The sequence below is a fragment of the Thermobia domestica genome, chromosome 11 (assembly GCF_964235325.1).
Source record: "Thermobia domestica chromosome 11, izTheDome1.hap1.1, whole genome shotgun sequence".
Lineage (NCBI taxonomy): Eukaryota > Metazoa > Arthropoda > Insecta > Zygentoma > Lepismatidae > Thermobia > Thermobia domestica.
The window spans coordinates 142,905,377-142,928,686 of NC_137464.1; the positions used below are offsets into that span (position 1 = coordinate 142,905,377).

Sequence of the window (23,310 nt, forward strand, 5' to 3'; positions counted from 1 at the left end):
GATACCCTAAAGTTGGATGAGAAGAAGGCTGAAGAAGAGAAGAAAAACCCAAACCAGCTTGAGAAGAGAGTAGCAGTGGAAGATACCCTAAACCCGGATGAGAAGAAGGCTGAAGAAGGGAAGAAAAACACAAACAAGCATCAGAAGAGAGTAACAGTAGAAGAGACCCTAAACCAGGATGAGGAGAAAACTGAACAGTGAAGGAGAAACCAAAGAAGCAATAGGAGACAGTAGCAGTGGAAGGGGCCCTAAACGAAGATGATGAGAAGGCCGAAGAAAGGAAGGAAAACCCAAACAAGCATCAGGAGACAGCAGTAGAGGAAGGGACCCTCAACCCGAATGAAGAGAGAACTTTAGAAAAGAATCGAGAAAGAGATGAACATTATTTTGCTGAGAAACGGAACTTCAGAAAAAGAACAAATTTGGGACTGAGCTATTTAGACTATTTCTCCGACGATGATATCATATTTAACCAGCTTATTCTTCTGAAAACTTAATAGATTGGTTGGACAAAACACCAACCTCATCGGATGAATATACCTAGGTATATTATATGTTAAAAGAAAAAGGGTTTTAGGAAATTCAGCTGGAAAGTCGAATTCAGGTGATGGTTACAATGAGGAAAGCAGTGCTAGGAAACGGAGGAAGATTGAAAGTAGAAAGATTACCAGAAAAGAACATCGTAGGGGAAAATGGATTGAGAATTAAAAAGAAAACTATTCAAAAAGAGAGAAAAAAGATTAAAGCAAAGTGGCCAAGTCTACAACAGAAACAGGCAAGAAAGAATGGAGAAGAAACAAATACTATACAACCAAACAAATGCAAGTCTTGCCCAAATAAATATTCTGATATTACGGAAGAGAGACGCCAATCCTTATTTAGGTACTTTTGTTCTTTAAAACCGAATGATCAAAGAAATTGGATCTTAAGAGCAACCAGACAAGTTCCAGTGAAAAGAAGGAGGATTCAGGGTGAGAGCCCACGGACATCATCTTTTCAGTATTTTATTTACGAAAGTGAAGGCTATAGAAGAGTTTGTCTTCAACATTAGATATCTTACAAAGGTTTGTGAAAAACAGTTACACAATCCACTGAAGGCTCAGCAAACCTGATGGTCCAGGACGCCACTCAGTTCGCCCCAATGCGACATCCGAGCGAGATGTGAAGCTCGTTGTTGAATTCATTCAAACACTTCCTGCAGTGCCTTCCCAATAGTGTAGAAATAAAACAATACGACTATATCTTCCTGAGGATCTCAGAAACGTCACTTATCTCTATACGATTTACTCATGTGGAATGAACTAAGAAGGAAATATCCCTGTGAATGAAAGTTTTTTGTTATATATTTAACTCAAAATTCAACCTTGGGTTTTATAGACACAAAAAGGACAAGTGCCAGAAATGTATCGCCTTTACCAACAAGACAGACGTAAACCAAGAAGAGAAGGCTGATTACACCCGACATATTGAAGATGAAGAAGCAACTAAGGCTCGTTTCAAAAAACAGCAGAGTTTGAGTGGTAGTCAGGAAGGAACACTTGTCGCGAGTTTCGATTTGCAGAAAGTTTTGGGCGTACCTCATGGTGATTCCATGCTTTTGTACTACAAACGAAAGTATTCCGTATACAATCTCTCGATATATGAATCAAAAAGCAGAACAATTATGTATGGGGTGAGAGCGAAGGTAAACGAGGTTAGAATGAAATCGCTTCCATCCTGTCGAGATATATAGATGTAGTGGACGAACGAGGTAATGTTTCAACTCTAATCCTGTATAGCGATAACTGTGCCGGTCAAAACAAAAATAGAAATATTTTGGCCATGTTGAAATATGAACTTGAAAAATCCAAAAACTTACAACGAATCCAGATCAATTAATTGGTACCGGGTCACACATATATGCCTATGGACAGTGCGCATAGTCAAATTGAGAAAGCGTCTCATAATCAAAAAATTGAAAGTCCCTCCGAGTGGATTACCGTCATGAGAATGGCAAGAACAAAGCCACATCCTTATAATGTTGAATTATTGAAGCATGATTCTTTTAGAAATTCGTCAACTTTGGCATCTCAAATCTTCAATGCTAAGAATCATGAGTCACGGGAACCTTTCTTGCTGTCAAAAATGAGAGTTGTCACTTTTTCAAAAAAAAAAAAAAAAAAAAAAAGTGAATTCGCCAAGTTAAGTATTCAATGACTAAGGACGCAGTGGTATCTTACACTGAAACTTCGCCCACAAAGACAAAAGCAGCCGAACAGACTTTATGCAGCAGCCATCCCTATCAGTAAGGCCAAGTACCAGGATCTTGTCAAATTGTGTAATCAGAATATTCTACCAAAGCATGTGCACGGGTTCTACCAGCAGTTGCCACACACGGGAGAAGCACAAGATATCCTCCCTGAGACAGATGAAGAGGACACCGAAGAAGAAATTCAAGATTGAAACATGTTGTCATCATTTTTTATTCTTTCTTGCAATAGTTAAAAATTGATAAAGTTACGGTTTTGTGAAGTTTCGACAATTTGCATTTATTTAGTAAATGAATGATGCAAATTTTCATTGTATCAGTAAGCTTAACAAATCAGTAATAATTTGCAATATTCTAAGCTTTAATAAGTTAAAAAAAAACGCTAAAAATAAATGAGAAAACTAAATAATGGTGTCAGTTATTATTAACTTAACTATTCAGATTAGATTAATTTTTACATATAAAGGAGAGGTAAGCAAAAGCATTTTTCTTGCCTAATTTATTTTAAGCAGCATTATTTCAAGAAGCGTTCAGTATTTTACCAACCAGTATACAACTAACATTCTTCAATTAACGAATCAGCAATTTATTACCATTTGTTTTTTCCCCTAAATGTCGCTTAACGCAATCTCACTATGACACCGTGTGCCTTAATGCATTAGTACATTTGAATGAATGTCGTTTGAAGCATTAATTTGTTTTTTTTTTTTTTTTTAAATTGTAAGCAAAAATGAATTAAGCGCCAAAATAAGTAAATATTTTGAAGCTATTATATACGTCACTGTCCTATTTGACGGAGCTTGTTTAATTATATTAGGTGTATTTTTCTTACGAAAATAGTCCAGAAAACAAAAAAGTTATTCAAGAAAAACCATCAAAATTTCAGTTTTTCGGCTCTCCTGTAAAATATTCAAAATGTCGCTTACTGCATTAATGCCGGAAAGGGACGATACAGTTCAGGTTCCAATTTCGTGACTAAATAGCATCGTCACTTTAGGTTCAGAATTACTTATATGGCCGATGAAAATAGAATCAAAATAGTCGAAACAACAGTCCACTCCCGACAGGATTCCCGGAAACCAGTAGAGCCCATACCTATGTACACCGGAATTGCTTATGCTGACAACCAATACATGTAATGGAAAGCACTTGCGTTGCATGTGTTTATGGTCTGTATCAGTGTTCCCAACGGAAGTCGCATAAAATTAACATATAAACATGTTAAAACGACATACAATACTATTATTAATGAAACGATTACATTAAGAAACTTCTTTATATTTCCATTATATATTTTTATTATAGTTTCTTGTTCGGAGCTCAGGCCTACTTACTGTTCACAAATATTTATAATATATATATTAATTTTTCAGATATGTAACTATAATATTGAAGTTATTCTGTATGTTCACTTTTTGTTTTCTTTTTAAATACCGGTACTTTTGCTATAACTTCTGGAACATGTAAATGAATGACGTGACATTTCTAAAAATATGTTGATTGCCTTCTTCATGGGGCAAGTTTTTCATAACTACTAACGAATCACAATTATCATACAACCAGTCCAGACATTTATCTCACTTGCTAAGTTCTTACACATTTTTTGTTGAATTACAAGGGTATTACATTTTCAGATACACTCTGGTTTAGTGTTGAACGTAAACTGTTTCATCTCCACATTTAAGTTGTAGTATGTCTATAAATTCACGACTCTGTCGATTCAAGAGAAAATATGGAGAGTCTTTTCGATGGAATTAAACAATTTTAGTCTCAAAGATGTATTCACATTACTGATAAGAAATGCAACAATCTTGTTGAGATCGGTGTGCGACCCAAAAATATTCTCCGTGAGGTTTTCGTCAGAAAGTAAGGAAATACTTTTGACTGACGTGTTTGAATCATATGTAGGTATACATGATGTCTCCCAGGTGAAAGTAGTGAAATCCTTTTTAAAATTGTTTTTGTGGTTTTCTTATTATAAAGAAATGAAAGAAATAGACCTATTGAAAGTTATAATTCCGAAATAATCTAACAATGAAATCTAGTGCAACGGAAATAGTTCAGAATTCTGATAAATGGAAAACAATATAAGTCAATTAAATTCATTAACAGATACTGCCTATATCAATTTCAATGAAAAATGATGAAATTTCTTGCCCTCAGTGTCTGAAACGGTGTCCAACCAGGATAGATTTGAATATACACAAGGCTGGAAAACATGTGATGTCAGAATCTCAACTTACTACGCAAGATTTTGCTAAGAAACTTGCAAAATTAAAGTCAATCATATTGCTAATAAAGAGAATTCCAAGAGGAGAGAATTCCGTGCTGTCGCAAAGAGACTAGCATCTGTAATAGAGGCATGTGTAAATGAAAATGATTTCCTCTCGTGGAAAAATTTGTTAACCTTTTCGTTTGTTCATCTAAGACCCCTAAGGATTGCAGCAAAAAATCTACTACACAGATTATTATACACAATTTAAACGAAACTGCGCCAACTGATTATTCATCTCGTCTAGGGAAGAAACACATACCGATACCGAACTTAGCGAAAAGAATAAAGCCCAAAATAGCTTACTTTCATACCAAGGGGCCCTAAGGCTGTTGAGCTCCGATGATGTTTTGGCTCCAATAAACGAGGAAACATTTCTAATTCTTAAAAACAAATACTCAGCTCCTTCCAGGGATTTTGATTTACCCGATCCCCCAAACGAACTTGATCCTAAAATCATAGTGGATATCGCAATGGTGTCTAATGATGAGCAAATGCAAAACCAAGACCAAGACCGGGGTGGTCTTGGTCTTGGTCTTGCACACTCAGTCTTGGTCTTGGTCTTGGTCTTGCACACCCAGTCTTGGTCTTGGTCTTGTACTGGAACCCTTGGTCTTGATCTTGCACACCCAGTCTTGGTCTTGGTTTTGGTCTTGCATGCAAGAGTCTTGCAAGTCTTGCATTTAAGAAATCTCAAGCTTTTCAAAGGTAAATTTTACTATGGATATAAGGGACAATAAACTCCACAATGCACCAATAGTAACTGAAGTACAATGCATGTCTCTAAGTGTAACACACGTAGTTTAACTTAGTGTATGATGATAGTGTACAAAAGAAGTGATGACATTTCCTTTTTTAATGGGTGCCCACACTTCACAACTTGTAAGATATACCTAAATCACAACGTTTCGTAATCCGTTTATATTTTTTAACAGATCCAACACTCCACTCCTTCCCAAACTGGGGAGGCTACCCCTGAGACGCATGAAAGAAAATCAAGACGGCACAGATTATTGAAATACCATTAATTGGAAAATAGTTTTTACACTCTAAAGGCGTCAGATTTTTCTTTTCAACCACAATTAGCTAATCCTTGTATTAATCAAACTTCCAATTAAATATTGAAATTTTGTTTTATTGATTCCAATATGTACTATATGGGGCAGAAAGATTGACATTACGCAAAGTGATGAAAAAATTGCAGACTTTCGATACATGGGCATGGAGAAAAAAGGAGAGAATTAGCTGTGATGAACGGACAACAAATGAGAAGATGTTTAAAAAGATTAGTAATAGGGGGAGAAAAAGAAGAATTTTAGATATTGTTAAGAGGAGGAAGAGGAACTGGTTAGAATATTCGCTGAGGACCAACTGTATTATGAGGGACGTGCTGGAGGGTACTGTCGAGGGAGCGAAGGAGACTAGTTGAAGGAAGGTATTAAAACAGAAAATCGCTACGTCAAGACGAAGAGACTAGCTGAGGACCACCGAACGCCAAAGCTTCTCAGTTGCAGTAACTTACCAATAATGGCAGAATAGCTATTATGAAGATGATGATATATTTAGCAATTTTAACTAAAAAAGGTAGAGAGAAAATTAAAATAATAATTATTATAATCAAACCTATTAATATTTTAGAATAATTTGAGTGAAAACTGAAAACGATTCAACTGTCTGTGTCTTTTGTGTAAACTCAATTTATATAAATACTTTTGATCTGTATTGGAAATACAAAATAACGGCATCAAACTCCAAGTTATTTGGAGTCTTACTTGTGAATATGGATTACTAGCATCAATTATCCACTTCGTTGGGTTAAACTAAAATAATAATAATAATAATAATAATAATAATAATAATAATAATAATAATAATAATAATAATAATAATAATAATATTTCGTTAGTCACTTTGTACTATTAGTAAAGCGCTCTCTGATATCGGTCATTTTCGATTATTTTTATATTTCTCTCCCTTCCTCCCCAAGTTGCGGGGCTGAATCTGAATTTAAACGACATCAAGAGTGTCACTGTTCGTCTCAGAGACCCCAAAACTATGGATTCGGCACTAATATCGGCCATTTTTAATAAACTTATATATCTCCTTCTCTCCCATGTTGCGAGGTACGGCATCGGAAGTGTCATTGTTCATCTTAAGGACCTCGAAAACCATGAGTTCTACATTGATAATGGTAATTTTCGATAATTTTATATATATCTTGTTCCCCCCCCCCTCCACAAGTTGCGGTGCTGAATTTGCATTTAAACGTGATCGGAAGTATCACTGTTCGCCTTAGCGACGCCGAAAACTATGGATTGGACACTAATATTTGGTCATTTTTGATCATTATTATGTATCTTCCTCTTCCCAAGTTACGAGGCTGAATTTGGTCGTAAACAGTATTCAACTCAGCGAACTGGATAACAATGGCGGGAGTGCGGTGGCTCAGTCATAGAGCGTTCACCTCCGGTAGTTGGGGTCCCTGGTTCGATCCCAGCTCGCGCCGTGAGGACTTTGTGGTGGACAAACACCGTGCTCGTAGGTTTTCTCGGGATTCTCCCGTTTCCTCTCACTTTCTTGATTCCACCATTTCATTCATTTCTCATAATCAACGTCTCCTTTAGCCTAACCGGCATAACCGTGGGACTTAAAACTAAAATATTTCATTTTTCTTTTTTTTTGGGGGGGGGGAATTATGAATTAGACAATAATATTTGTCATTTTCGATCGTTTTTATGTATGTTCTTTTCCCTCCGTCAAGCTACGGAGCTGAACTTTGAATTAAATAGCATCAGAAGTGTCACTGTTTATCTCAGCGACTCCTAAAACTACAGGCTCCATTTTAATATCGGTCATTTTCGATCATTTTGAAATATCTTTCATTCGCCCTCCACTAAACTGCACCGTCAAAGTGATATAACAGAAACCATTTCACGTCCAATCCTCATCTATGTTGAAAATGAGATCGAGTTCGGTCGGATGGTTGAATAGTTATTAAATTTAATTTATTTTTGTACATTTTCTATACTCCCTCCTACCCTAAGTTCTACCGTCATAGTGATTTGGTAAAAAAAACACTCCAAAGTCCGAACTTCATCTATGTTGAAAATTTGATTGAGATCGATTGGCTGGTTCAAGAGTGATAAAGTCACAAATACATAGTGATGACCTAAAGATTCTAAAAGATAAATCACAACATTTCGCAATCTTTTTATATTTTTTAACATTCAATACTCCGCTGGTTCCCATACTGGAGAGGCTATCCCTGAAATGCATATTTTTTTTCACGCACTGTCCTAGGCAACTGTTTTAAGTTGGTCACAAGGAATTGAGTGACGTTAGATTTACATCGAAGTTGCATTACCCGATGTGACGCAATGTCACGTGCAGTAGTGTCGCAGGAATTTATTTCGGGGGGGATCAAAACTCGGTATGAGGATATTTTATATTAAAGTTCCTAAAACTGTCCCTAAAATTAGGCTAAATTTACACAAAAGTTGAAATTTCGGGGGGTCCGGACCCCAGGACCCACCCCCTGCTTACGTCGTATTATCGTGGGAGTCAAGGTGGAACAAAACGAGCCCTACGGAGCTTCCAACTCCTTCGCTCGCTGACGCTCGCTCAGCTATGTTTCGTAATGTAAATAAATAACTTTTTATGCATTATATATTACTAGAAGGACAAATGAGTATTATTTTTATCTTATTTGAATGATAAAAGAGTTACATGGCGAGTAACGGACGACTTTAACCAATCAGAACCGAGTATTTAGCTCCTATGGCTAGGGTCGAGCATGATTAAAATATTATATGCCCCTGAGACACATGAAAAAAAAAATCAAGACAGTCCAGATTACTGAAATAGCATGAATTGCAAGATTATTTTTGCAATCTCAAGGCGTTAGATTTTTTTCTTTTCAACCTGGAGTAGCTAATCTTTGTATTGAACAAACATCCATATTGAAACTTTGTTTTATTGATTCTAATATGTACTCTACAGGTGAGAAACATGGACATAACGCAAAAGTGATTAAAAAGATGAGGTTTTCGAAACGTGGGCTTGGAGTTGAACGCTAGAAATAGTAGCAGTAGCGGAGAAAAGAATTTTAGACGTAATTAAGAGGAAAAAGAACTGGTTGGGACATTGGCTGAGGAGGAACTGTATTACGAGGGACGTGCTAGATGGTATGGTGGGAGGAAAGAGAGGGAGAAGTCAAGGAGACTGTAGTTGCAGGAAGTTATTAAAACCGAAAATTGCTACGTCAAGTCGAAGAGATTAGCTGAGAATCACCGTACATCGAAACTTCTCAGTTGCAGCAAGTGACCTACCAATAATGTCAAAATACACTCTGTAAAGAAAAAATAGCGACACCTCAATTTTCAAGGTAACTTACACAGAAAACCATAGTTGCAGCCGGCTAGAAGAGGAATAGAAGGAAATTATGAGTGTGATAGTTCATTTGCATTATCTGTGATACCTATGGTGTACAACAGCGCTTACTAGTTATTTATGTATCAGTAATATTTTCTCCAGATGTCACCTGAGAGCGTCTCGTAAGTTATTGGAGTGAGAATTCTGCATTGCATTTCTGATGTGTAGACTCAGGTAATTAGCATTTTGTGATTGTTCTCTGTTTTCTCATTGTTTGAACAGTGTCAAGTGGCAATATTATTGTTGTACAGCGTTGTTTTGTATGAAATTGTTTCTATATGTGGACTGTAAACAAATATGATGGGTAAGAAATGTGACTTGTCGCCACGTGAACAAGACACAATTCTTGCTTTGCACAGCTAAGTTACATCTCTCAGGGAGATCGCTGGAATACTCAAAATCCACCATTCGACGGCAGAAAGAGTAATTCATAAGCAAAAATAGTATAAGAAACTTTCCGTCGTCAACAGTGTGATAGATAAAAGAAAGCACCACCCAGAGCAGATCGCCAAATAAAATCAATAGCAATGCAGAATTAAGGAATGACTTCCCCAAAAAAACGTTTCTATAATTTGAGATGATCTTGGAATTGCAGTTACTCGTGCGACTGTATTGTCTTAACTGTATGAAGAGGATATTACGAAGAAAAAACCACCTGGAAAGTCGAAACTGACAAAACACAGAAGACTTCAACACGTAAGTTTGTGAAGCTATATGCTACTTATACTTATGACAACTGGAAGCATGATCTTTACTCCGTTGAAAAAAGTTTAGAATAGTGGGAAACGATAGTGGTGTGAAGTTGTGGATACGAATGAGCGAGGAACTTGATACATATTTTGTTTAAGAGATGAAAATATTCAGTTACTGAGTGATAATATGGGCTGCTTCAGCGCCAAAGACGTCAGAACAATGGATATATGTGAAGAGTCATTTGATGCACAAACACGTCTTCAAGTTCTGGTACGTAAAATTCTTACAACAGTTAAAGATAACTTTCCTGAAGAAAATATGGACTACTTCGTTCTCCAGGACGTTAATGCTTCATGTCACCGAGCGAAAATCGTTAATACGTGGTGCAAGAATATGACTATTCAAAGACTCATGTGGCCTCCCAACTCACCTGATATGAATCCAATTGTAAAGTTTGGGTCAATATGAGCAGAAGACTCAATAGAAAACTAACTCGGATAGAATGGAACTCATGGAACAGATAATCCGGGAGTTATTCCATGAAATCAAGGTTGCAAAATGCAATAGCCTTGTCACCAAAAGCCCTCGACGATTCCCTACACTTCCTAAAGCCCATGGTCCACATACGAAATCTAGTTTGATGTATTGTACCTATCAATGTTCGTACACAATATATATTAATCTTAAGAAATTACATTTTTTTGTTTTGTGCTATTATTGTTGATCTTTCATACTTTTATGTATAATTATTCCCACAGCCGTTTTTACTGAAAACACACATAGCTACTAATATATACATATAAATTCATTATATGCATATAAAAAAATCTGAAACTGCGGCGCAAGTATTAAGAATGAACTGCTCATTAAGAATACACATTGTAATATCATCAGCAATTCATGTAAAAACTCATATTGGTTAATGTATGTTGTGAAAACCATATCCGAGGAAGTGTCGCTATTTTTTCTTTACAGAGTGTAGCTATGATGATGGTATGTTTAGCAATATTGGCCAAAAAAGAGAGAACAATTGAAATAATATTGATTATAATCAAACCAGGTTTAAAGAAATCTTTGAAGCACGCATGAAATTTACTTTTTGCGCTTGCCACTTGCAGTTTTCATTTTGCAGATTTCTTCTTACTGGACGTTTGTGGTATTTCGTCAGCAGACTGTATGAGGCAAAGGCAAAGCAGCTGAAGGGTGAAAAAGCTCTCTTTTGGTATATTTATCCCAGGACGATTGGTGTTAGGATTTAGATTTCTGGGCTTTCGGTATCCATGGCCATTTAGCCCGCTACGTATGATAGATGACGTCCCTCGGCGAGCACACTATCCGGGGAAAGGGACGGAAGCAGCCTGGTACCTATAATTTAGGTACCACCTCGGCATTTGCCTGGTGTGAGTGGGGAAAACCTAGGAAATCCTCAATCAGGATGGCTGGCCTGTAAAATCTTTTTACACTTTTTCGACCGAATGCCCCTACCGGGAATCAAACACGGAACCGAAGGCGAGATTATCCTAGGACGAGTCAACAAACTTTACGAGCTCGAAGATCAAAGGATTAAGTTTATTCCAGATAACACACCTGTAGAATAGTGTTTGACTTCCCAATAAGTAATTCTCATCGTTTAGAAACGCATCGTAATCCAGCACCAATGATACATTTCTTGATGTGCAATAAGCTTTGATTACAATGACAACTGTGTAGCTTAAAAACGAGTAATAACTACAGAAATGCGAGTAACCGATTCAGAAAATGAAATACTGTAGCTATATGCTACAGGAGCAGATCGACTCACACAGATTGCATAAACTACTGGGAACACATTCACTACAGCGGCATTTTTACTGAAGCCAAGAAATTCAAGTGAAAGATGTAGGGATTTTTCACCCTTTTTACATTCCATAAAATATTTCAAGTAGTGCGGCTAATTGTGCAAGACTCTTGCGCAAGAGTCTTACTCTTGGTCTTGCACCCCTTGGTCTGGGTCTTGGTCTTGCATCGACATTCATGGTCTCGGTTTTGGTCTTGGTTTAGCATGCAAGACTCTTGCAAAAACTGCAAAGCCCAAAAGTCTTGCGCTCATTACTATTGTGACTTTATCATTCTTAAACCAGCCAATCGATCTCAATCAAATTTTCAACATAGACGAAGTTCGGACTTGGTGTGCGTTTTTATCAAATCACTTTGACGGTAGAACTTAGGGTAGGAGGAGGGTATGGAAAATGTACAAAAATAAATCAAATTTAATAACTATTCAACCATCCGGCCGAACTCAATCTCATTTTCAACATAGATGAGGATTGGACATGAAATGGTTACTGTCATATCACGTTGACGGTGCAGTTTAGTGGAGGGCGAATGAAAGATATTTTAAAATGATAGAAAATGACCGATATTAAAATGGAGTCTGTAGTTTTAGGGGTCCCTGAGATAAACAGTGACACTTCCCATGCTATTTAATTCAAAGTTCAGCCCGTAGCTTGGCGGAGGGAAAAGAACATACATAAAAACGATCGAAAATGACAAATATTATTGTCGAATCCATAGTTTTCCAGAAAAAAAGAAAAAAAGAAAGAAAAAATCAAAACTTTTAGTTTTAAGTCCCACGGTTATGCCGGTTAGGCTAAAGGAGACGTTGATTATGAGAAATGAATGAAATGGTGGAATCAAGAAAGTGAGAGGAAACGGGAGAATCCCGAGAAAACCTACGAGCACGGTGTTTGTCCACCACAAAGTCCTCACGGCGCGAGCTGGGATCGAACCAGGGACCCCAACTACCGGAGGTGAACGCTCTATGACTGAGCCACCGCACTCCCGCCATTGTTATCCAGTTCGCTGAGTTGAATACTGTTTACGACCAAATTCAGCCTCGTAACTTGGGAAGAGGAAGATACATAATAATGATAAAAAATGACCAAATATTAGTGTCCAATCCATAGTTTTCGGCGTCGCTAAGGCGAACAGTGATACTTCCGATCACGTTTAAATGCAAATTCAGCACCGCAACTTGTGGAGGGGGGGGGAACAAGATATATATAAAATTATCGAAAATTACCATTATCAATGTAGAACTCATGGTTTTCGAGGTCCTTAAGATGAACAATGACACTTCCGATGCCGTACCTCGCAACATGGGAGAGAAGGAGATATATAAGTTTATTAAAAATGGCCGATATTAGTGCCGAATCCATAGTTTTGGGGTCTCTGAGACGAACAGTGACACTCTTGATGTCGTTTAAATTCAGATTCAGCCCCGCAACTTGGGGAGGAAGGGAGGGAAATATAAAAATAATCGAAAATGACCGATATCAGAGAGCGCTTTACTAATAGTACAAAGTGACTAACGAAATATTATTATTATTATTATTATTATTATTATTATTATTATTATTATTATTATTATTATTATTATTATTATTATTATTATTATTATTATTATTTTAGTTTAACCCAACGAAGTGGATAATTGATGCTAGTAATCCATATTCACAAGTAAGACTCCAAATAACTTGGAGTTTGATGCCGTTATTTTGTATTTCCAATACAGATCAAAAGTATTTATATAAATTGAGTTTACACAAAAGACACAGACAGTTGAATCGTTTTCAGTTTTCACTCAAATTATTCTAAAATATTAATAGGTTTGATTATAATAATTATTATTTTAATTTTCTCTCTACCTTTTTTAGTTAAAATTGCTAAATATATCATCATCTTCATAATAGCTATTCTGCCATTATTGGTAAGTTACTTGCTGCAACTGAGAAGCTTTGGCGTTCGGTGGTCCTCAGCTAGTCTCTTCGTCTTGACGTAGCGATTTTCTGTTTTAATACCTTCCTTCAACTAGTCTCCTTCGCTCCCTCGACAGTACCCTCCAGCACGTCCCTTATAATACAGTTCCTCCTCAGCCAATATCCTAACCAGTTCCTCTTCCTCCTCTTAACAATATCTAAAATTCTTCTTTTTTTTTCCCTAGTACTAAAATCAGTGATCTGAAAACCTTACAGTAGGAATGATTACGCTTCTTCGAAAGTTATTTTTCAGCTACCCTAAAACCCTATCTGTGAAGTTTTTCAGATCTTTCCAACGGTATTTCAAGTTTGAAGGACGAGATATGAGATGCAGAACTGCAAATGACTGACTGGAAAACTAAATTGACAATGTTAATTGTAAATTCGGAATCAGCTACCCTAAAAGTAACTATGATTTTTTTTAAAAGATTTTTCCGCCTGTTTTTCACGTTTGACCTTGAAATGATCCTGCAGTGACCTTGAAACGATCTTGTCGGGTCAAGAGAATGACATAATCGGATACAGTCACTCAAAAAACATTTCCTCTTGAGATTTTTGCTACGTTTCCTCTCAATTTAACCTTCAAGTGACCTTGAATCTGATGTGATCTAAGTTAACCGACCTCGGATTCGGAATCAGTGACCCAAAAAACCCTAGTATATCCTAGTTAGACTCGTTCATACTTCATAGAGAAACTGTCGACCTAATTATTATATTCAGTTTACAAGGGAGCGTACAGCATGCCTTTAAGTGACGATAATAATCAGCAGATATCTCAAAAACGTGGGGTTTTCTGGCTTCGTGTCCATTGAGGCTTTTCATCAAGGGACCAAAATTCACAACATACTGCAATATCAGCCAATTTAACGGAAACTGGATTTCCATAAGCTCTGAGCGGGGTCCTTTATGAAAACTCTGAATTGAAAAGTTTATTCAGGTAACTGGAAATTTCGGATGAATAGCGGAAACCCCATAATGACATGATCAATCATTAGGAGGAGAAACAAGATATGTGCAGAGAAACTCGAGCCAAATTCCAGTACCAGTTTCAACAAGCCTAAAGCAGCATATCATTTTCTAAATACAAAATTATTGTAACATAATTTAATTAGTTACAATTTAATTTAGTTACAATTTTCATTTCAAAATGTTTGTACATGATAAGAGTTTTCATAATAATGAAATTTATTTTTGTAAGCTAAAAATGCAAATTATTTTAGCTTATTTTTCTGCCACAGGAAGTGACTTCATGCAGTAAATAATTATAGGGTGATATATATTGTCTTCCAAATGTTGAATGGAATTTAGTATTGTTTTTCTACAAGTTCTAGGTATGTACAGAAATTCATTCATATATTATATTAATTATTACGGTAATAATTGAATGCTAAACGTATCAGTTTCACGAGTGTGGTGGAGTTAAAATTAATACAGTTGATCAAAGTGAAAGTAAGTTCTGTGAAATTACTGGTGGCGGATTTTCCACGATATATGGTTTGGATCCCATTGGTTGTAATGGTAAGTTAGATTTTTCCATTGGTAATAGAATGTAATGTTAATCAAAGAATGTTACATAGTCTTTTCTATTGGTAAGAGATTTGTAAGGTGTTTTTGACCATACTTTGCAGTCAGAATAGAATTGTATTAAAATTGTTATATTTTTTATTATTATAGGATCATTAATACAAAATAATTACACAATAATGCTTACACAGTATCATATTAACTTTCCTTATTCATACTTTTCATTTCCAATAGATCTGATCTTTTTTAACAATTCTTTTCGACTGACTTCAACACCAAATATTAGGGATTATGTGATTTGGTTTGATTATAAGCTTCGCGTTATTTTCGGCAGCAAGACTATATGAGACATGGACTACAGCTGAATCCAAACCACATGAGCTTCCGCTGGGAATCAAACCATTGTTTCCCACTCGAAAGATGCTTACACTAAGCGCTTAGCCACGAGATCTGGGATTACGGGAGAGACTCAATAATACACGCATCATATTATATCAAAATGGAACAGCTATTGCGTAGGAATTTGCGGAATATATTTTTTAAATGCTCGTAGTTCACTCTCCCGAGATCAATTAATTTTAAATCCAAGTATTTCATATTATTGTGATGCCTCAAAAAGTATGCGCCATTTTGCATCAAAAGCTTTTTTCCCCACGACAGTTACCATGGAAATTACATTTTGGAAATCGAAGTGAGGGTATTCACCCTATACCAGAGATGTAAATTCACCACGTTCGTGAAGTTGGTCCAACCACTCTCTCTAAATCCAAAAAAAAAAAAAATTCGCGCTACAGATCATACTAACTTTGAGAATCAGACGTTAATTTACACTAAATACTGACGCGAAAATGTTTAGGTTAGGAGAAAGTAATTGGGTCTGTGGGAAGTTGACCCAGCCACTTTTTCTGTTTCCTAATTTGTGGACAAGAACAAGAATTCTGGAAATCCGGTACTAAATAGCACTAATTCGGCACTAATTCCTGGAATGAAAATGTTTCGATTTGGATAATAAGTGGATGGGTCAACTTCACACACAGAGGGACACAGGATAAAATCCATCCTCGTGCTCCAAAGTAGTTTGTTGCAGTGCAAACTGCGATGTCAGAAAATAGTCCTTAGTTTAGTGGTACGATGCAACACAATCGGTGATGGCAGCATAGATCATCATAGGATAAGTACACTTTGAAAGTTGGTCAGATATAAGAAGGCAGTTAATTTTCTGTTTTACCCAACAATTATTTTGATTGCTATATATTTCCTATCTCTCCTCGTTAGCTGCTCATTCCTTTTGTCAAGCGTATTAGGTTAGAGATGTGCAGTCAAAACATATGCACCACATTATCTATTTTACCATCTTCCCAGTATATATACTTAACTTTATTCTCACGATGGTAGTCTAATGAGTTATTTTTTCATACTCGTATATTTCTTTCTTTTTTCATATTATATATTCCATATATTTTCATCCAGTAAGTTCTCAAGTATTATACTGAATATTTTACTTCTAACTACAATGACCTAGTTCATGAATAGTAATAGTTGGTAAATCTATTACTTTAATTTTTTTAGAAACAACTATAGCCATGTCAGCACTGTAACCGAAAATGCAAATTTAAATGGTTTCATACTTCCGAGCCTATCTTTATTAAAAGTCTATAACTTACGAGATATCCCATAGCTATGATGACAGTTCCCTGTCGAAGATTGAAGCAGCCACAGCATTTTTGCATCAGTGGCATTGTGTCAGGAAAGCTTCCTGTAGAGTAGAAAGAGAACAAATTAAAATATCAAATACAGAGTAAAATATAAAATTTACAACTACAATAAACTCCCTGTCAAGTGACTACCACGGGACTGGTCCCTAGTCGGATAACGGAAAAGCAAGTTTAAACGAAAATCACTATTTAATAGCAGGGGCGGATCCAGGACCGACTTCTGGGGGGGAGGGTTGTCATACTGCTACTTTTAAGGGCTCCAAACTTTGGAATGGGTTTTATTTATATATAAAAAATAAGAAATTTTCCTCTTCTGGGGGGGATCGCCCCGATCGCCCCCCTGGATCCGCCCCTGTTTAATAGCCTCTAAATTGTATGGCGTCTCTATAATGGTTAAAAAGGCTTACATTATTATAGTTAGGGATGTGCTCGAATCGAATCGAGTCGAGATTTAAGACTGTCTTAACTCGTCTCAAGAAAATGCTGTCTGTCTCGATTGTGTTTCGAATCGTATCTCGACTCATCGGGTTCTGTCATGACGCGAATCGAAATTCGAGAGAAACGTCTCAAAGTTCGAAACAAGATTAAATATACCGTGTAAATTATACGGTAAATTATAAAAACAATTAAATGTAGGAAATTTGCAACATTCTGATTAACTTGCAGCAAATCTCACAAGCTATGCCAAGAAGCAGCTGAGCCTTGCACAACGGGTAGTTTAACAAGTAATATTTTTCTTGTTTTAAAAGCTGTTCGACTTTGAGTCAACATATGTTTTATGTCTTGTGAAATTTTGATGGTTTGGTGCTCATCAGTCGCACCCCATCTTTTTTAAAGTTTTATAAACTTTAAAACATTGCAAAATTTAATACTATTTTTCTTTCGTTTTCAATGAATTTAATGTATACATGTCTTCTGAAAATACACATATTGTTGTTTATGCCAGACATAGAAAAACGAGTTTTCAACAACAAAATTGTAAATTTAATATTCCCGCATTCTTTGCTCAATGCAGGATTAGGAAAGAGGTTGGAAGTACACATTTTCGCACCCCCTTTTAAGTATTCAGGATTTGATGTTCGCCTTCTGTGATTTGTAGGGAAGACAGAAAAAGAAAATGTGTTTTCAGTTTATAATATTAATAATTAAACGACACATATGTGCAGTTTGGATTCATGTTCACCTTTCATTCAATTCAACTCAAGCCACTTCAGATACCTTATTGTTTTTATTTTATTTTATTTTATTTTATTTTATTTTATTTACAAAGAATTAATTGCTCAGTATTCAGGCTCAGATTACAACCTGCGTTGTTAAGACGCGAATGTGAGCTTCACCAGATATCTAAACAATTCTTGTGGATAATTCCAGCACATGCTGATTAAGGACTTTCTAGCATTTCTGCTGATAAATCTTGCAGACTGGAGGGTGCATGGAAGCTTAGTGGTAGATTCATTGCACCCATTCTTCCACTGGCGCAAATCCCGGGGGGGACGAGGGGGACATGTCCCCCCCAATCTTGGACCTGGGGGGACTGTCCCCCCCAATAATCTGATTTAAAAAGTGCTTTTTCGGATAAGTGTCATTATTTATGTCCGACTGCTCCAAAGAAATGTAAGATGAAATTGATTTCTCTTGGCTTTTCCATTTTTTTTTTCTAAAAAAGAATCGTATTCTGTAGTATTTCAAACTGAACGTCGTGCTGTAGTGAGTTTAGTAGTCTCATCAATATGTATTAATTCCGCTTCCGCTATTTGGGCACAAATTGCAATAAATGCCAGAGGAGGATATGCCCCTCTCCTCATGCTGGAAAGTTGTCTCAGCTGTAGGTACGGGCACACATTCCGGGGAAATGGGGAGACATGTCCCCCCCCCCCAACATTGGAACTGGAGGCTCTCCCAATAATCCGATTTGAAAAGTGCTTTTTGCAGATAACTGTGATGAGTTGTGTCCGACTGGCACAAAGGAAAGTGAGATGAAATTTGTTACTCTTGGCTTTTCCATTTTTAATGAAAATGAAGGCGTGCGACTGTGCGTGACGTAACCTGATATGAAATCTTATCTCCTCCTCTCCCCTAGGCCCTAGCACACGAAGAGTATATAGACTATCCAACGTCAGTAGAACCCATCTTTTCAGTAAATGCGCATTTAATCTATTTGTAGTATCAGCCTAGGCATTTACTCATGCTTCGTAAACTAACTAACTCTATAGCCTATGGAATCCGGAGGTTCAATGCCGCGTTCACAAAAGCTCTCCACTGACTTCTATTTTTAGCCAACTGGATCCAGTTTCTAGTTTGTATTCCTATCTCTGCGAGATCCATCTTAATATTGTCTTCCCATCTGCGCCTAGATCTTCTTAAAAGTCGTTTCCCGATTGGTCTTACTGCTAACACTTTGAAAGCGTTCCTACTTTCTTCCATCCTGGCTACATGTCCTGCCCACCTAAGCCTCCTAGACTTGATGACCTTAACAATGTTTGGTAAGCAGTATAATTTACGTAGTTCGTCGTTATGAAGTTTCCACCATTCCCCATTCCCGTTCCTCTTGGTCCGAATATTTCTCTCGGGATCTTGTTCTCAAATACTTTCAGTCTATGCTCTGCACTCAGTAAGCGACCATGTTTCGAAACCACACAGAACAACAGGTATGATTATCGTTTTATACATTTTAAGCTTCAAATCCCTCGACAGAATTCGCGACGACAAGAGGTTTTGAACTGAATAATAACACGAATTCCCTGTTTTTAGTCGACATTTAATTTCTTCGTGAATATGATTTTCGTCTGTTAATATTGATCCTAGATATTTGAAAGAATCCACTTTATCAAAAGTATTATTTAAAATTTTAACACATACATGAATTGCCGTATTACGGTCCCGACGCACTTCCATGTATTTAGTTTTCTCTGCATTTATTTCTAAACCCATGTCCATGCAAGCGCGTCTAATAAGACCTTTGCATTTCTTTCTATTTTTCTCCTATCATCCCCTACTAAGTTTACATAATCAGCGTACGCATAACCTGGTGAACACTGTTCAGCTCTAGGCCCTGGTTGCTATCTTTGATTTTCCTTATAGCGTATTCCAGGACAAAGTTGAATAATAATGGCGACAACGCATCTTCTTGTTTCAGGCCATTGTTAACGTGAAAGCTCGTGGCCAAAAATTTTCCTACCCGGACTTTACTTTGGGATTCATTTAAACATGCCTTAATTGATCTAATTAGCTTTATCGGTATTCCAAATTCTGTAAGAACGTTGTACAATGTTTCTCTCCTAACCGAGTTATAAGCCTTTCTAAAATCAATAAATAGTTGATGTACCGGACTACTGTATTCCCGCTTGTTTTCAAGTATTTGGCGAATGGTAAATATTTGGTCGATAGTTGATCGATTTCGTCTAAATCCACACTGATAATTTCCAAACATTTCATCTGCGTATGGGGTCAATATTGCTAATAGAATGTTTGAAAGGATTTTATAGGATATTAACAGAAGAGAGATGCCTCGATAATTATTGCAGCCAGTTTTGTCCCCTTTCTTGTGGATTGGAACAATGATTGATTCTTCCCACTCTTGTGGCAATTCTTCCTTGTTGTAGATAAGGAGAATGAGTTTGTGTATCTTGTTCCACAATTTTTTGCCTCCAGCTAAAATTAACTCAGCCGGAATTTCGTTTACACCCGAGATTTGTGTTTCTTTAATTTCTTTATAGCGATTTTTACTTCTATTCGATTGGGTTCTGGAATATATGGTTCTGCGGTGTGTATCTTCCTTTCTCCACGCACATTAGTTTTTGGCTGCGTGTTAAGCAAATCGTCAAAGAAATCTTTCCATCTATTTAAAATGCTGTCTGTATCAGTGAGAACTGTTCCATCAGCTTTCTTTCATATATAAGAACGAGGTTCATAGCCTTTCTTAAATTCGTTTATCCCTTTATACATGTCCCGAATGTTTTTATTTTTACTATTATCTTCAAGTTCCAAAATTTTAGCTTTCAAAATATCGCGTTTCTTTGTTCTAAGAGTTTTGGAAGTTCCTCGCCTGATGTCTACGAAATTTTGTGTAGTTATTTCATTCGGATTTTGTAGCCAACGTAATTTTGCCTGTTTTCTCTTCTCTGCTAGTTCGAACCATGGTTTGTTCCTACGTATTTCCGCGTGTCCCAATTTTTCTTTTGAGAGAGGATGTTTCGTAAGCAAAGAAAAGAATTCAATTGCTGGAACATTTTTCTCTATAATCTTAAGGTTACATCTGTTAAGTAAAGAGTATAACATGCGTCAGATTTCCGAAACGATTCCTGTAATGTTATTGAGATTATAATCATTTTGCTCAAAGAGTATTGTTGCGTCATACATAATTGATATTCTTTCTTCATGGTTTTGGGGAAGGCGTCATTTATATTATTATATTACTATAAAACAATTTTAACGTGGATCTTTGTGGATGCCTAATTAGAAACATACCAATTATAAATATGCATGTATTCAGATTTCAGAATGTTTTCACATCAGTGATTTGTAATACTGATATGTACTACTACTTCATCTACATCACCTAATATATAATATACTCTACAACAGTTGATCAGATTCATCTACCGTAATATGAGTTTCATCTCCCTTATCTAGAATAAGCCTCAAATCTGCCCACCTTCCAATGTTGAAGACAACCAATGGCGTATTTAGGATTTTCTTTCAAGGGCTATGCCCAACACAAGGAAGGAAGTGGGCAATTGCCCACCTGAGTTTGAGAATTAAATATATTTTAATTTATGCATTTTGAAGTTATAATGGCAAGAATTACAGATCGATAAATCCTATATGATATGATACAAAAATTTAGAGGTGAATCTAACCCTTTATTCTATTCATACAAGAAAAAGAAAACATCCTCTTGGCCGTCCTAATTTCCCGGGCTAATTATTCCCCAGTTTTGATTTTCTTTAATGCAAACATTTCCTTCATTTAAAAATAACTAAACGATATATTGTTCCTTTGTTATAATAACTAAAGTCCTGTCATGTTGATATCCGCGCATGTTGGTGTGGTACATTAGTTTCGCTTATCAACTCTTCTTAGTTTTGGTGTTACTGATGACGGCCAACTTGAATCACAACTGACAACGGTCGATAAAGTATGATAGGCGAAATGAAAGTAGTAACGTCAAGAAAAAGAAACAGAAAAATAGAAAGGATGACAGAAAGAACTATTAAGGACGCAGTTCTTATATGGAATGAAATTTGACAAATACAGTATTATTTCTGAACAAAAAGCATAAGAAAATGGAAAGTCAATGACATTCTTAAAAATGGTAAGAAGGATTATTGTTGTACGTGGAATGCGTAAAACTAACAAATTATTTCGAGGGGAGAATGAGCCCGATAGCCTCCTAAATACGTCACTGAAAACAATTCTGCTCCCCTGATCCGTCAGAGCATTGTTTTTTAACTTCATAAATATTTTGAACATATATATATATATATATATATATATATATATATATGGGAACGTCTTACCTGTCCCCCCCAATGTTGAAGACAGATTTGCGCCTTTGTTCTTCCACCATCATTGACTTGCTTTAATCATTGTCTCTTTTAACACAGGACTTGAGGCAAAAGGTGTTAACGGTGGGACATAAAACTGAAATATTTTATTTCATTTCATTTTTTCGAGTAGGAAAAGAAAGAAGTAAAAATGATCATTTTAGAACAGGAGGTTACTTGGGCTGAGAATCATTATCCTCAGTGGGGCCCGGTTCGCTAATCTCAATGAGGATTACACTAGCTCAGTCTCGCACTAGTTTGAGCTCGGGCTGGCTATTCACAGTGAGAATCTCGCTAGCTCAGTCCTGTGCTCATTAACCTCACTAGGCTGAGGTTTACTAACTGTTCGGGCTCGCACTCGCTAGTTATCTAGCAATAGTGAGTCCCAAGTTCTGCGCCACAGAAGGAAAGAGGCTCCTAAGGAAAATTAACAATTTTATCATTTTTAATTCATTCTTGGAATTCAAAGTATTTACAAATGATGATTTATCACAGTACAAGTTACTTTTACGATTACATACTATTAATGTCATGAACTGCACTCACAAGAGGATATCACTATAATTGTTATAAAGAAGACAAAAGTTGGCACAACATATTTTTTCATGCTAGATTACAGAATTCAATCTACATCATTGGCCCCGCATTTAATATACTTTCGCCTCAGGCTCTACGAATGGACGGGAGAGCAAGGTTTCGCTGAACTTTTGCCCCCCCCCCCCCGAAAAAAACTGAAAATGCAACGTTTATTTTAAAATAATAACTGTATGACAGTTTCGCCAACTAACTCAACATATTGGCTTCATCAGACACTATAAAAACAAGAGAGAGTTACATCTAAATAGCTAACTGGCCCCTTCTTTAATAAATAGCTAAATAGATGTAACTCTCTCTTGTTTTTACAGTCTGATGAAGCCAATATGTTGAGTTATTTGGCGAAACTGCCACACAATTATTATTTTAAAATAAACGTTGCTTTGTTCAGTGATTTGTTTCTTTTTTTTAAATCAAGGTAATTAAGATAGTAAAGCTAATATGAGCCAGTTAGTTATTGAATTGACTTCGGTGCTCACAAGGAGAATTG

At 36.4% G+C, this 23,310-nt stretch overlaps 1 protein-coding gene across 1 annotated transcript in view; it reads right to left on the reverse strand.

The window, feature by feature from the left end:
- LOC145664465 (uncharacterized) overlaps window positions 1-23,310 on the reverse strand; it is a 630,204-nt gene that overhangs the window by 328,309 nt on the left and 278,585 nt on the right. The window contains exon 2 of the mRNA XM_081731165.1: window positions 16,630-16,721. Within this exon, the coding sequence (XP_081587291.1) occupies window positions 16,630-16,704 (75 nt within the window). The 5' untranslated portion in view covers window positions 16,705-16,721. The remainder of the gene's footprint in view (window positions 1-16,629; window positions 16,722-23,310) is intronic.